Raw genomic sequence first — 15,415 nt, forward strand, 5'->3', positions numbered from 1 at the left:
GAGAAACAATGTATATGACAGTAACCATATAGTGATAGTGATATAGAGGCACTACACATTACACCCCACATTGGCGCTAATGTTATGGAATGGTTTTCACCTAATGGCTTTGTATGCTTTAACAGCTCACTGTTGTTTTAAATTGCTCTGTGTGATTTCTAAGTGTCTACAGCTCAAGCCTACAGTAGGGATATTGGGGTTTAAGCTTTGAACTAGGACATAAGCTTTGGATAATCAGATGACTCAAATGCAATGCATGTTAAAGAAATGGAGCAGTTGTACAGAGATGTAGTGTATATATGGTACTGGTAACATGTTTATTGGTGGACTTCAACACCTTGACCCTGGGCTCCTGTTCTTTACAATGCAGAAACTTTAATCCCTGATTTACATTTTAATAGTAATTAGTAGTGGTAATTCTCCTTTGTCCCATTAAAACTGGGAACTGGTGTCATAAATTGTTAAACTTCATCACTGTGGTGCCCAGATGTCAATGTGTGAAGAGTCTGGGACAGTTGGGATCTGAGACTTCAGGCATTTCTCTAAAAACATGCAAAAGATTCGTCAGGCTCCTTCAGTCTGTTTTCATTCATTTTCAGCTTGATACACTTATGGTTCAGCCTATGATAAAAGTTAGTGGCTGAACTTATCACTTATCATTCATTGGTGTTTTGTGCAGGGAGTGTGGACCGTGCCCGAAGCTCCTCCTTCCATGAGGTAGGCAGGTCACGGGAGCTGGAAATGAGGGCGGCAGCCTCAGTTTCCGAGGACACATCTGCTAGCAGCAGTAGCGGTAGTGGCCATACAGTTCTGCAACGGCTCTTACAGGAGCAAATGCGCTATGGCGAGGGCCGAAATTATCTTGCCTTGCAGCAGCAACAACAACAACAACAGCAGCAGCAACAACAACAAGGTCCAGTAAGTGGATACCCGGGCCCTGGCAGCCCAGGGGACGAGCACTCGATGGTCTCTCACATTGCGAGGCAGGAGCCTCAGGGCCAGGAGCTGCAGGCCGACAGTGGCATGGAGAAGCTTAGCACACGCACTGCAGGAGGAGGAGGTGGTGGCAGTGGAGGCACGGGGTCAGGTGGTGGAAGCTGTTTGAGCGGACAAGGGCAGAATCCTGAAGACTTGCCCACCTATGACCAAGCCAAGGTGCAGTCGCAGTATTTCCGTGGCCATCAGCCCCAGCAGCCTCAACCACAAATACCCCCATCAGTAGGTGCTGCATTTTATGTGACTGGTGTCAGCAACCCTAAGGTGCGACCCCCAGAGGGTAGGCCCACGGTACAAAGAGTGAATGGAGGCAAAGTGCACCAAGATGACGGGCTCAAGGATCTTAAACAAGGCCATGTACGTTCACTCAGCGAAAGACTAATGCAGCTCTCGCTGGCTACCAGTGGGGTCAAGGCTCATGCGCCTGTTACCAGTTCACCACTTTCTCCCCAGCTGCCTCCACCTGGACTTCCTGGAGACTACTATAAACCCTCTGGGCCCCCACACAGAGGCCCACCTCCAGACTACCCTTTTAAAGGAATGCCCTCTCCACCCAAACAGCAGCAGCACCATCAGCCTCAGCACCATCAGCCTCAGCACCATCAGCCTCAGCACCAGGAGCCTGGGCACTTCTATCCAGACCACCGTGGCACAAGCCAGCCAGCCAGAGCTGACATTCCTCATGTACGGTACCAGCCACCACCTGAATATGGCTCTTTCCGGTGAGTGTACCTTAAAGGCTCCAGTGTGGGCTGAGTTTGGGAATTTTTTTTTTTAGGAACTAGAGCGATACACCTTGAAACGCAAATTGCATTCCTTGACTCTTCAGTTAAAAAATTCCAAATGATGAGTTTTAAAAAACAGCCCTTCCCTTAGATGCTGGGACATGTTGTCAGGAAACCAGTTATGGGAAAAGCCAGTTTTGCCTGTTTCCCTGAATTCATTCACCTCAGAGCCAGTGTGTGGCATATAGCAAAAGAATGCATATCAAATTCTAATAATCATCTACAACATGTCACAACATGACAGTTTCTTCATTATGTTTCAGAGAACCAGGAATGTTGACCTGTTAAAAAATATTTTTTATGAACGGTTGGAATGCATTGCATAGTTTCCACTTTGGACAAACCATTGTTTTCCAAATGTGATTTAATCTCTTACAAGAAGCCGTTGGTTATGCAAGTCTAAATCAGCCTAATTTATTTGTAGGTCAACAAAAGTTCTCTTTAATGTTATTTTGTATGTTTAGACTTTTGTAATCAATCAAAATGTGAATATAATTTGTTGGTCTGCTCTCATTAGGTCAAATAAGGAGAGTTCAAGTCACTCTCAAAGGTCTGTCCATCACCACAGCCCTTCATCTTCTGTTACGTCAGGGGGCTCTCTCTCCCGTGCTCAGTCCTCCACTCTCAGCAGCATCATGGCCTCTTTCCACCCTCCTCCACCTATGGGTCACCAGGGGCCTGGTTCCCACCAGGGGGATCCATACGGTCCAGGTCACCCTCCCCATCAGCGGAGCCACGCGTTTCCTCATGATCCTTATGGGTCAGCTCCCAGGGGCCTCCACATGCATCAGCACCAGTACCACCAACAGGGCCCCCAGCAGCAGCAACAGAGTCCAGGACAACACTACCCACATCCACACTCCATGCAGGGAGATCCTTACGCCATGTTAGCCCGTGCCCAGCAGATGGTGGATATGCTGTCCGAAGAAAACCGCTTGCTTAAGCAAGAGCTGGAAGTGTGTGGGGAGAAGGTGTCCAAACTACAAAAGGTAATTTTGTTGTTCTCAAGTCGTGGAAATTTCTGTTCACAATAGGCCAGTGTTTCCTAATCTTGTTCTTGGAGGCACACCAACAGTAAACATTTTGAATGTCTCTCTTATATGTCTGAACTATTTCTGGGCTTGAAGTCTCTAATAAAGAGCTGATGAGTTGAATCAGGTGTGTTTAATTAGGAAGAGTTCGAAAGTGTTTAGTATTGGTATGCCTCCAGGAACAGGGTTGGGAAACACCGTAATAGGCTCCCAGATTGCCCAGCACCAACTCGGATATGAGAACCAACACCATTTTGGTATAAAAGTGTAGAAGATTTGGAGTTATTTCATGCAAGGCAGCTTTCCATACTATATCCTTTTGAATTCCAAACACATATACATTTATATTTTTTTTCTGTGAGACCTCAGCAGTGTTAAAGATTGTTAGTGAAAGTTCAAGGAATTGAGATGCTTACATGGAGGTCATGTCGAAAAACTTGTTTACTTCAGAATAAAAAAAAGGAAAGCAGCGACAGGAGAACGTGACAAGGCTAAAATTTAAAACAACGTTCTGAGCACACTTAGTATTTACCTCTATTCAGAAAACAAATTAATTATTCTGTAACAAAGGTTACAACATCCTCCCACCCAATGAACTAGGTTCATCAATACTTATTCTAAGGATGTTTAATTAACACAATTCTAAGGGATATATATGTTGCACATGTCTTCTTAACACACTGCTTGAAGTAGTACGAATATTGCATGAGCTCACCAGGCCATCATGGCCTGAATTCAGTTTTTCAATTGTTCCCATTTTACAAGTTTGACGAGGTACCTTGTCTTCTCCAATTAGGACAACATCAGCATAGTAGCTTTTATGAAATCACCTTTATGCACTTTTCTTATGGACTTTAAGTCCAGCAAATAGTCCTTACGCCAACGGTTCCAAAAGGTAGTCAGGAGTCTGTCTGTATTTCTACTGGCGAACAGCATTATCTTTGATTAGATTTGAGGAAGTAGACACTGAGACCACAGTTTTGGGTGGCAGAGTCTTTTTCCTATCAAGAAATATGAAGGTGTTAAAGGTTGGGGCTCATCTGCATCACTGTGTATGTATGAAAGTGGTCTAGAATTCAAAACTGCTTCCACTTCTGTCAATATATAGTAGTTATCTCTTCAAAGTTTAGTGAGGCTTTTCCCAAGATCTTTTTCAGACAATTCTTTACTGATCTAACAAGTCTCTCTCAAAAGCCTCCTCACCAAGCTGCACGCTCCTCAATAAATTTCCAAGTAATAAACCTTGAAGAAAAGAAATACATAAGCTTAGAGATTTTAAAGGACTTCCACAGTTTTTTCAAATCTTTGTCTGCCCTTTTGAATGTGTTTGCGTTGTCCGAGTATATTACTTTGCACAGACCTCTTCTTGCTATAAATCTTTTCAGAGCGAGGAGAAATTTCTCTGTGGTCTGATCTGACACTAATTCTAAATGCACCGCTCCAAGTAACAGCACATGTAAAAAGTGCAATGTATGCCTTTTTTGATGACTCATTTGATTTTACGTATAAGGGGCCAGCAAAATCCACGTCAGTAATTTCAAAGGGTGAGTTCACCTTGGATTTTGCATCTGGATTGAGCATTGTTTAAGAATCTCTTTATCCATGCTGTTATTCGCAGCACTGTTTTCAGTCTACTATATTTAGTTAAATCCAAAATAGGTTCTGTTGGTGCAATGCTGCTAAACTGCAAGGTGACCTGAAGTTTGGATCTTAACTCAATGTTCTTTTCAGAAACAGAACTTTTTTCAGGCTCTTCCGGATGATCAGGAACTAACGATGCTGGGCCATACCACTAGAGTTTACTGTGTATGAGTTCCTCTGCACTCTTTCCGAGAGTAGCTAAATCAGCTGGATTGTTTTTTCCGTTACAATGTGACCACAATTCTGGATTTTTGTGATTCTGAATCTCAGCTACTCTATTAGCTACAAATGGTTTCCATTTTTGTGCAGAGCTCTGAATCCAATGTAAGACAAGTACTGAAACTGTCCACATTTGAATTTGATGCTTTTCTAGCTTCAAGAGACAAAGCAGATTATGTCCTATTTCTGGTAGCCAATGTTGATATTTGAAATCACCAAAACAAACACACCCCTAACCCAAAAGAGTCTCGCCCCTATTTTGATAGCTCCGCCCCACACATACGTAGTCTACGCAACCCAGGCAACGATTAGTTCTGTGAAATAAAGCAAAACGTCTAGTGTAGACCGACTTTAGCTGTTGCGGCACGGCATGTCCGGTGTAGACACTGTGTTACTCACCTATTGGGAAGAAACAAAGCAATCTCGGCGTCCGATCGCAGGCCTTCCACTCCTTGAGTTCTCTCCAGCGCTGAAAAGCTGATCCGATATTTACACGAGTCCTACTTCTTGCCTTATCGTTCCGCAGACGTTTGTTTTTTATTCGCCATATCTATCTTTCTGTCTCTCGGCTCGGCTGTGCACTGAACGCTCTCTTCCACATCACGAGTAGACACGCCCCTTACTGCTGATTGGCTACAAGTTTGTTTTGGTACTCGGCCCGACTTTAGTTTTCTAAAGCATTTTGAAAAATGACATACCCCACCTTTAAGGCTTCCACTGCCTTAGGCTGTTCTGACTCATTTTGTTGAATGTGGTGTCTAATAGTTGTGGCTAATAGAAACGGGCTTGGGGAAGCTCCAAAAACCACTCTACACATTTGCATAATGCGCAACTCATTTTTATGGAGATGGCGGACCATGTAGCCACAGAAACCTGACAGCACCCTTTTCCTTTTCTGCCAGAGCAATCTGCAAGAACGCTTTGGTCATGTCAGCAGTGAATGCAATTTTGTGCAATCGGAAGTTGATAAGCACATCTAGCAAATCAGGATTCAAGTTTAGTCCAGCAAGCAAGCAGTGGTTTAGTGATAGCCAACCCTCCTCGTGTGAGGATGCATCAAATACTACCCTTAGTTTAGTTGTTGTTTTGTCTTCTCGAAGCACAGCATATGTGGCAAATAGTATTCAACAGCATCTGTTTTTTCTGCTTTCAAGTCAGTTAGTGGAACATGTTCACAAATGCCTTTCTGTAAATAATCTTGTAGGAACTTGAGGAGTTCCAATTGCTGTGATTTTCTATTCTTTGATTCGTATTCCATACACTTTCAAGTGTCAACTTCACAATGTTACGTTACGCAATTACAGGACACTCAGCTCCGAAAGTGTGAAGATTCAGCTTCTCTCTATTTAGCACTGGTAATTCTAGTGCCTTCACTAGACTTTCTTGCACAAAACTTCTTTGACTGCCTCATCCAACAAGCAACGTACTAATTTTCTTCCTGTCGGACCCACTATCCACGCTTTAACTGTCTGAAGCAGTACAGTGGTTTGCCCATCAGCCCTTGTTTTCGCAGTGCTCGACACCGATGAGGCTACAGCTTCAGAGCTAGTGTTACTATCTTCTGCACTGTCATGGTTAACATCAGACTGCTTGTCATTTTGCTCACAGATGGACAAATGATGCTTACGTCCCCACTTAACGCTTTAAGAAAACTAAATAATTATTCTGTAACAAAGGTTACAACAAAGCTCTCTCTTAATTCTGCAGCTGGAGACTGAGATCCAGATGGTGTCTGAAGCCTATGAGAACCTGGCCAAATCATCCACAAAGAGGGAAGCTCTTGAGAAGACCATGAGAAATAAGCTGGAGATGGAGGTGCGCAGGATGCACGACTTCAACAGGGATCTAAGAGGTGAGAACAAAACAAGGCAATTAAATGAAAAAATTGGTTTAAAAGAGTAATAGATTTATTATAAAAGTAGTGTTCATGAAGTGTACCTTGCTACTGTATCACAATCCTATGAATAAGCGATGACTCCAAAGCATATTTGTGTTGTTCTTATTAAATAGTGCATCAATTTGATGTAAACTGTTATTGATTTTTATTTGGTAATATGCTTGAGAAATCAGTAAGTGTAGATGTGTTTATGGCTGACAGAGTGGAATGGATTACTGGATCACAGTCAGATATACCAGGTTGCAGTAGAGCTTCAAGACTTAATATTATTTCTGTCATGCAACCTAGCATTGTAATGAACACGAAAATAATATTTTTCATCTTGGCAGAATAGATCTGCTATGCTGCTGCTGCAGAGCAAGTACTATGACTTGTTACTGCCAATACATCCACAGACATGCTGTTGTGAGCATGTAAGAAATACTGCTGCTGCACATATAACACATATGAAATAACACCCCATATGTAACATACATGATTTCACCCCGTAGGATAGGGGAAGGTGGAGGGTTTCTGAAGGGCGCTGCAACTGCTACAGCAAGCACTAGCCGAGTATGTCAGATTGAGTTAGAATCGGACTGCGCCATCTTGAGTTTTATGACAGAACTTTGGATGTGTATGAAAATCCAATGGAGAAACTCTATGGAGTCTGTAAATGAAAATGTTGCGGTGGTCCCACCTGGCTGCAACATTCTATCCTTTCCATTCAAAGAGGCTCCTTATTCTTATTCAAGTTCAAAGCATTTTAATTTAATTAGTTTGTTTTCTTCTGTGTGATATCTCATGGCTCTGTATTGTATCTTTTGGAGTCCAAACCAAAGCAACAGTTTCTCGCTCTCATTCCTCTGCTGCTGTCAGCAGGCCCACTCTGCCTGAGTGTGGCCACCTCTACGATCATGCCTCACTGTGTTCTTTAGTCCAACAGAGAAACCCTGATGTATGGCTGTATGCCCAGACTTTTAAATCCACAGGGAGCTCCCAGAGTTTTACAGCAAATTTTTCTTCTCTCTCCTGCCCTTCTTTCTTTCACCCCATGTTTCTCAGATTTTCTGTAGCTTGATATACAACTTTTGCTATTGTTCAAGCAAAGTAGATTTCTTACAATCAATAATTAGTGTTGTTTGCGAAGGCATCCATCATTATTTCTCTTGCTCATTTTGAGGGTCGGGGATTTCAACAAACCCCCGATCTTAACTGTTAAACTTCGGTGTATACTTTTTCCTAATATGTTTGTGCTGTGAACAAAACAAGTTGAAGAGTGCTGTTACTTTTTTGCATGGTATCCACTTATAGATGAGAAAGTAGAAAATTATGCTACATTTCAAATCTAGATTAGAATATTAATTCTTTTGAGAGGCACTAAGGCGCAGTGGGGGAAAGGCATTTGATTCTGGAATGCTCATCTCACAGTCTGGTTGACTTAACACAGGGGGAAATATTGTTTTAACGTTTGGCCTGCTTCCCTGATGAATGGTTTGCCATTGCAAAAAACTAGCAACCCCTACTATATAATGGCCTTTTTATCTGGGCCAGTTTTAACAACACATCAAGACATATGTCAAGACCACTCTTTGGGAACTGGGCACATATAAAATATTTGTTAGATTCTTGTTTTCCAATTTGCTGAGCAACCAGTCCCAGTGGTATATCATTTGTGAGAAGAGGCCTGGAATATGAGCTTCATATTTTAGGGTGTTTTGGTAGGATGGAGAATATTCCACAAAGCCTCTGTTAAAACAATTACAGCTGTTTGTTGCATTTATTGAATGCATGAAGAAAATTCAATATTTTTATTTTGGTATTAGCATTTTGAAAAGGCTTTGTCGTTACAAAACCACATTTTGTAATGAGAGGTCATATAAACTTTCACATGAATACATCCACATATAAAATCTGTTTGACACAGATGGTCTGGTTTTGGTATCCTGTTTTCTAACACTGATTTAATCTCTCGCACATAACTTTATGAAGCATTGTGATATTTTTGAACCACAAAATTAGGGGAAAGTATGATTGTATTGTCTCTTTCTTTCAATAGAGCGAATGGAAACGTCCAACAAGCAGCTTGCTGCAAAAGAGTGTGAAGGCACCGAGGACAATCGCAAAACCATCTCACAGCTTCTGGTTCAGAGTGAGCGGAACTCTAAATCTAGAAAAATCTAGCTAGAACTTCCTTGAAGCCAATGTGATCATTTAAATTAACCATAGATTTGTTTTGAAATATCCATTAGTTGTAATATATTGGAAAAGGAAATGCTGAATGTACATTTTACTCATTTATCAGTTAAAGAGATTCAAAGAGAGAAGGAGAAGCAGGATATCGAGTTTAATTCACTTCGCTCCACCAACGAGGACCAGCGCAGACACATAGAGATCCGTGACCAGGCCTTGAATAACGCCCAAGCCAAAGTGGTCAAACTGGAGGAGGAGGTAAAGCTCATTGATAACCAATGGTACCCTTGTACACTTTTAGGAATTAATTTTACATGCTTTTATTCACGCCATAGTGTTTTTAAATTTACATAGATATATGCACATTTAAAAAAAAAAGCATAGATTTGAAATCAGATCAGGTGTTCTTCTGGTGTTAATTTAATTACCTTCATGTCAAGAAAATTTATTTACATTTTCTATGATTTCTGTGACCATATGTATGTATATGTGTTCCCCCTTGTGGTCACATTGTATGTTGCTCTTTCAGAGCTAAGGAAATCTCAAAAGTGAGTGTTTTTTTTTTTTTTTTTGGCCAGGGAGTTGCTGAATCATACTGCCATCCAGAAGAAGGGCTGAGGCAGTTTGCCTGTTTGGCAGCCTTTCACTGGGCAGATTTTAGATAGGGCTTGATCTATTCCAGATACTTCACAAATTGCTTTAAGAATGCTCTGACCGTTGAACAATATAGCAGAACAGATTGAGTTTTAGGAAATAAATTAACATCTGTATATATTTTCTGCTTATGAGTGTCTTATTGTTGATAAACAAGTTGTGGGTGTACTTTATCGAAACCAGCATTAAATGAACATTTCATTTAATCACAATAACATTAATAACATTTCATCCAGTCACAACCCAGTTACCCTCAAACACATCCCTGTGGTACTCCACCACAATGTTTAAGCTCAACCTTCTTAAGTTCTTTGAAGTTCTTCCCGTCAGTTCCTCATTGCTGCAGTTAAGATCTTAAAGCTCAAGTGAACCGTTGGCTGCAACTTTCTCTGAAACCACACAACCTTTACTGAGGCTAAAAAAAAGCTTCAATATGGAGAGAAAGCGAGAAAAAAGCCTTCTAACCCAAGTAGCATTTACGTTTCTGAACTCCACTCTTGAGTGTTTGTAACAGTTGGAGTCTGTGGTTGAGCACTTTTGGCGTTCTGCCAGATGGCCTTTTGGCTATCGCTGAACGGGACACGCACCCTTGCGTCCCAAAATGCACCAGGCCGTTCCACTTTTGTTCTGCCCTGTCACAAACGCCCGCTTGTTCCCCCTAACAAAGCCTCTTGAGTTGTCTGCCATGAAAGGACTTGAAGATGGCTGAATTCTTGCCCTATCCACCCACCGCTTCCAAACGGGAGCCAAACACTTCTGTGCTCTCTCTCTAACTGTTGCCCCCCCCCCCCCCCCCCACCCCCCCCCCCCGAGCTAAACTGGGGCATTCATTTTGGCTGCAATTACGACCACTGGTGGATTTGAGAGATGAAGAGAAAGAGAGGTCGAAGGATACAAGGAGGCATTGTAAGGTGGATGGGGTCTTTTGGTTGCGATGTGAGCAGCGGTGTCTGACTTGCATTCTCTGTGTTTGTACAGCTGAAGAAAAAGCAGGTATATGTGGAGAAAGTGGAGCGGATGCAGCAGGCTCTAGCACAGCTTCAGGCTGCTTGTGAGAAGAGAGAACAGCTTGAGCATCGGCTACGCACTCGACTGGAGAGAGAGCTCGAATCACTGCGAATGCAACAGGTAAGAGATGCACATGCTATTCTCACTTAAACTTTTGACTTTCAATAAAAATTTGACCACATTCTGGCCCAGAACTGTTTGTGATCTCGACAGCTATATATATTTCATTGGACCCCAGTTTGAAAACCCTTTAAACTGCAATAAGTGCAACCAATTATTTTTTCTACATGCAGTCATACATGGATGAGTCTCAGCTGCAGGCAGCAGGAGCTCATGCTGTCATTGTGGAGATGAACCGTTTCCTTGTGTACCCTCTTCCTGTGTGTCCAATTTTTACTGACCCCTAATCTGGAAGGAAAGGTTGCAGCTCACCCTCCTATGTTAATGTGTGTGTTGAGCAAAGAGGAGGAGGAGTAGCAGACAGCTGTATTCTTCATTAGGGGCCCAGACACTGGACATCCTTCCTCTGTGGTGTTCCTTCAACCAAGACACCTGAAACAACCTTCAGATGAGATTAAAATACTTCAGATCAGCAGTACTCAAATCATAGAGCCTGTTTACAGCTGGTCACTTCAGGCGTTTTCTCTGATTGCATGGATCATGAAAAGACCATGTGTGAATGCCCTCTGAAACGCTTTTGAGACTGATTTAAATCCGATCTCTCAAACCAATTCAGGAGGTGGTCTGGGACGCAATATAGACGAAACTGGACAAGTGTAAATGCATCTTACACATAGCATTCCACACAGAGAATACTCAACTCACGAGTGATTAAAATAGAGTTGAATGTTAGCATGTTGCTAAACTAACAGCGCACTACTCTTAATAAGCATAAAATACACAGCTCTAACAAAACACTGGACTTTTCCACTCAGGGACCTCAACAAGTTCAGTGCAAATTCTGCCTCATAGACTCAATCACCTCAGTCATCAGTCAAGAAAAGTTCAGACTTCATGGATTTAGTTTAGAGTTCAGAAATATTGTGTATGTGGCCAAGTAACGCTATCTATCAGGATGAGCTAAGGTTAAGGGTTATTATTTTTGTTGTGTAGGCAATCAGCACTGTGAATGACATGACTAATGCAATCTTTAGAAGCAGCTGTGTAGGCAGGTTTACTGATTTGGGAAAAAATGGATTGCAATTAGTCTGATGTTAGCCTGTTGCTAAGGTACTGGTGTGGAAGTCAAAGTCTAAAAGTAGACAGCATATGCAAATATTTTGTAAAATTGTTGATTTTAATTACATATAGTCTGATTTATTTTTTTACTGTTACTTTCTATAAAAGACTCGACACTTCTACAGATTGATTCTGATAAAGTTTGATGTTAGCATGTTGCTAAGCTATGCTTAGTATTGCTTGGTGCTCAATAGGCATAAAACACATTTTTCAGTGGATTGCATTGATTTTAACCTTAGTTGATTTTTAGTCTAAGCCAGTTGGCTATTTTAACTAGCTTAAATGGGGAAACATATGTATTTTTAATGAAATTCAGAATTGATATACTTAACTAAGATTTATTAATGGTTCTTTCTGTCTCTCTCTCTCTCTCTCATTCTCACAGAGGCAGGGTGGTTCTCAGAACCCAGTTAGTCCTGAGTTCAGCACAGCGGCTCTGATGGAGCACCTGAGAGAAAAAGAGGAGAGGATTTTGGCCCTGGAGGCCGACATGACCAAATGGGAGCAGAAATACCTGGAGGAGAGCGTCATGAGACAGTTCGCGCTGGACGCCGCTGCTTCTGTGGCCACACAGAGGTACACAAGTTCACTACTATACACTAAGCCTACAAAGCAGGAATATAGAAAGTCATTTAAGATTTCTCAACATTGTCATCCTGAAAACTAACAATGAAAATATATTTTTACCTGAAATGGACATTATTGGACCTGAAATGCATAAATAGACATATGGGACCCCCTCGAAAATGAGATGGTACATCTCAAGGGGTTAATCCTAATAAATAAATTCAAACACAAAATTGTGAGTTTGTATAACAATTACATTCAACTGAAACTATAGTGCACTGCAGTACAAATGCGAAAAATAGAACATTTATTCATTAATGATTACTATACGAATACTGAAACTATATAACATAAAACTAAAAGTTGGAATTACTATTAGACAAAAACAGAAGGAAAATTATCTATGATCATTAATAGAAACTGAAACTTGAACTGAAATTGAAATTGAAAGCAAACTACAAATAAAAGTAACTCGTGAAAATTTACTGAAAAGCTACTCAGTTCCTCGTTGGTTTTTATATTTGTTTATTTTCTAACCTATCCAGAGACACGTCCTCTTCCATCATCAGCCATTCCCCAAGCAGCAGCTACGACACTTCGGTGGAGGCACGCATCCAGAAAGAAGAAGAGGAGATACTCATGGCTAACCGCCGCTGTCTGGACATGGAGAGCAGGATCAAGAACCTACATGCTCAGATCATAGAGAAGGACGCCATGATAAAGGTACTGCATCAGCGCTCGCGGAAAGAGCCAGCCAGCAAATTAGACGCCCCTGCCATGAGGCCCTCCAAGTCTCTCATGTCCATAGCTATGGGCACCGGTAGCTCCAGCGGCTCTGGGCTGCTGTCACACTCTCTGGGTCTCAGCGGAAGCAGCCCCATCACGGAGGAGCGCAGGGAAGACCGCAGCTGGAAGGGCAGCCTTGGTAGGTGCATGAGAAAGAGATCTGAAATGCATTACTGGTGGGTAGGGTTGGGTATCGAGTTCAAAACTTTTTAGGCACCGACCAAATTGCCTCGATACCACCGAGTATCGAAAAACGTCTTGTCGTTCGGTACCATATTTCGATACATAAGGAGTTAATCTCATCAACGTCAGTGAGCCAATAAGCCTGCAGTACTAGGTGTGTTCGACTAGAAACGGCGACACGGCGGACGCGCAGATTGATCTGTGTTTGACATCCGCGAGAGCGATTCGAAAGTGTACGGGGCAGTCTCGCGGTGATTTCAGCATCTGCCGTCTCACTAAATGAGGACATAAACACATGAACAACATCTCCAGAACTGCTCAGAGAGTCACTTCATGAGCATTTTACATTTGATTTGAGTAAAACTAGCGTCATATCATCTACACACAGAACTGTAAAGGTATTTACGGGAAACCCGTCAAAATAAACGTTCAGTTTAATGTGGAAGACACTGCGGCCGAAATATATTACTATTTTTCAGCAGACAGTAGCCTACATACTGCTACTATTAAAATTACTTTTTTTTATAATTTTTTTAGTAATGATCACACAACATTTCTTCCATGTTTTAATTTTAATTGTAAACACCCTTTGTTTGCCAAAATAAATAAACTTTGATTTTCAATAATTTAAAGATAAATTTAATTAATTTTTTATGCCTTCATTTGAAAACCAGATACAGAACTCAGAATTTCTGAGGAAAAATAAAACATTTCATAAGGCTATTTTTAGAATAAATTAAAGTTGTTTTTATGCATTCAAATAATTAGACATAGTACACCATAATTAGTAATAATAAAACATATGGTGAAAGAAAATAAAACACCCACTTATGGGGTGGGTAAATATATATATATATATATAAGTATTTTAACAACCTAGAATAAATGAATAGAAATTATGATTTTGTCTGAGCTATGCGTTTTAAAACGAACACGCACTAGTGTAAATGTAGCCTAACAGATGTGTAAACTGAAAACTGCACTTTCTTAAAATTATTTGTACTGATTTATTGTGTTGGATATATTTTGTTCCTTTGTGCTGTGGCTGAGGAGATGAGGCTTTGAGTCTGTATAAATGTCAACAAGCTGAAAAAATAGTTTTTTTGAGATAATGTAATCTTGTTAAAACTGATTTCATAAAACTTATTAGGGCTGCACGATTAATCGCATGCGATTGTCATGTGCATCTCGTCAGTAAAGCCAGTTCTTTGATTAGATGTAAATCTCCATCACCTGCTTTCAGATGGAGCGGCATTTAATACATGTTCGCTGACAAGCCACGCAAAATCACGTTCATAATCGAATGTGATTTATCAGCGATTATGAACGTGATTTTGCGTGGCTTGTCAGCGAACTACGGCGCCGTGTGTTAAATGCCGCTCCATCTGAAATCATCATCTTTTTTGTTCCATAATTTATGTTAGGATGTTGTAGCCTAAATGATTGTGTAATAAGTTTTATGTTGAATCAAATAAAACATTTCTTTCTAAAGCTACAATTTGTAATGTCTGCTTGATACTTTCTCATTTAACACAAAATAGCTTTAAATAATCTTTTATGGGTATTTTCAGTCAAATTTATTTTGTGATTAATTGACAATGTAATTAATTAGATAAATAAAATTTATCGACTGACAGCCCTATAGTTTTACTAAATGTGTTAAATCAAAAACAAAAAAAGCATCTTTTGCTCTACATTTCATCAAAATAAAATGTTTGGCTGATTCTGTAACATTTGAACTAAAAAATAAAGATGGTGTCTGAAAGTTGTAGTTGATGGTTAGTTCTTTCCATTTTTGATGCAGTTTTTAGTGAGAAATTGTAGTAAATTCACTTAACCAATAACTGTATTTGCAACCATAATATAGTACAATGTATTAATGTATGTCTTTTTATTCACTCACATCTGAATTGTTCACGTTCTTCATGTTCCAGGTGTTCTGCTCGGCCCAGAGTTCAGAGGTGACTCTCTGAGGACAGAGTCCATCTCCTCCTCTCCATCTCCAGTCCTGCCCTCCACCCCCATGCCAACCGCCACACACTCAAAGACCGGCAGCAGAGACAGCTGCACCCAGACGGAAAAGGGTCAGGAGGCCAGCAAGCCAAGCACACCTGCCCTGCAGAGCGTATCCGGACCGAGCAGGATCAGCAGCCCGAGCCCAGTCTACATACCCGACCGCATCGCCGGTACAGCACACACACAAAATCACATATTACCGATAATAAACTAGTGCTTTG

The 15,415-nt window shown here is 41.1% G+C and overlaps 1 protein-coding gene across 4 annotated transcripts in view; it reads left to right on the plus strand.

The window, feature by feature from the left end:
• LOC306862498 (angiomotin-like) overlaps positions 1–15,415 on the plus strand; it is a 31,544-nt gene that overhangs the window by 12,962 nt on the left and 3,167 nt on the right. For all 4 annotated transcript variants that reach the window (XM_079405321.1, XM_079405322.1, XM_079405320.1 and 1 more), the window contains 9 exons: positions 680–1,718; positions 2,299–2,770; positions 6,380–6,524; positions 8,608–8,700; positions 8,854–8,999; positions 10,374–10,523; positions 12,028–12,218; positions 12,755–13,134; positions 15,113–15,364. In XM_079405321.1, the coding sequence (XP_079261447.1) occupies positions 680–1,718; positions 2,299–2,770; positions 6,380–6,524; positions 8,608–8,700; positions 8,854–8,999; positions 10,374–10,523; positions 12,028–12,218; positions 12,755–13,134; positions 15,113–15,364 (2,868 nt within the window). The remainder of the gene's footprint in view (positions 1–679; positions 1,719–2,298; positions 2,771–6,379; positions 6,525–8,607; positions 8,701–8,853; positions 9,000–10,373; positions 10,524–12,027; positions 12,219–12,754; positions 13,135–15,112; positions 15,365–15,415) is intronic.

This window comes from Barbus barbus, assembly GCF_936440315.1.
Source record: "Barbus barbus genome assembly, chromosome: 43".
NCBI classification, from domain to species: Eukaryota; Metazoa; Chordata; class Actinopteri; order Cypriniformes; family Cyprinidae; genus Barbus; species Barbus barbus.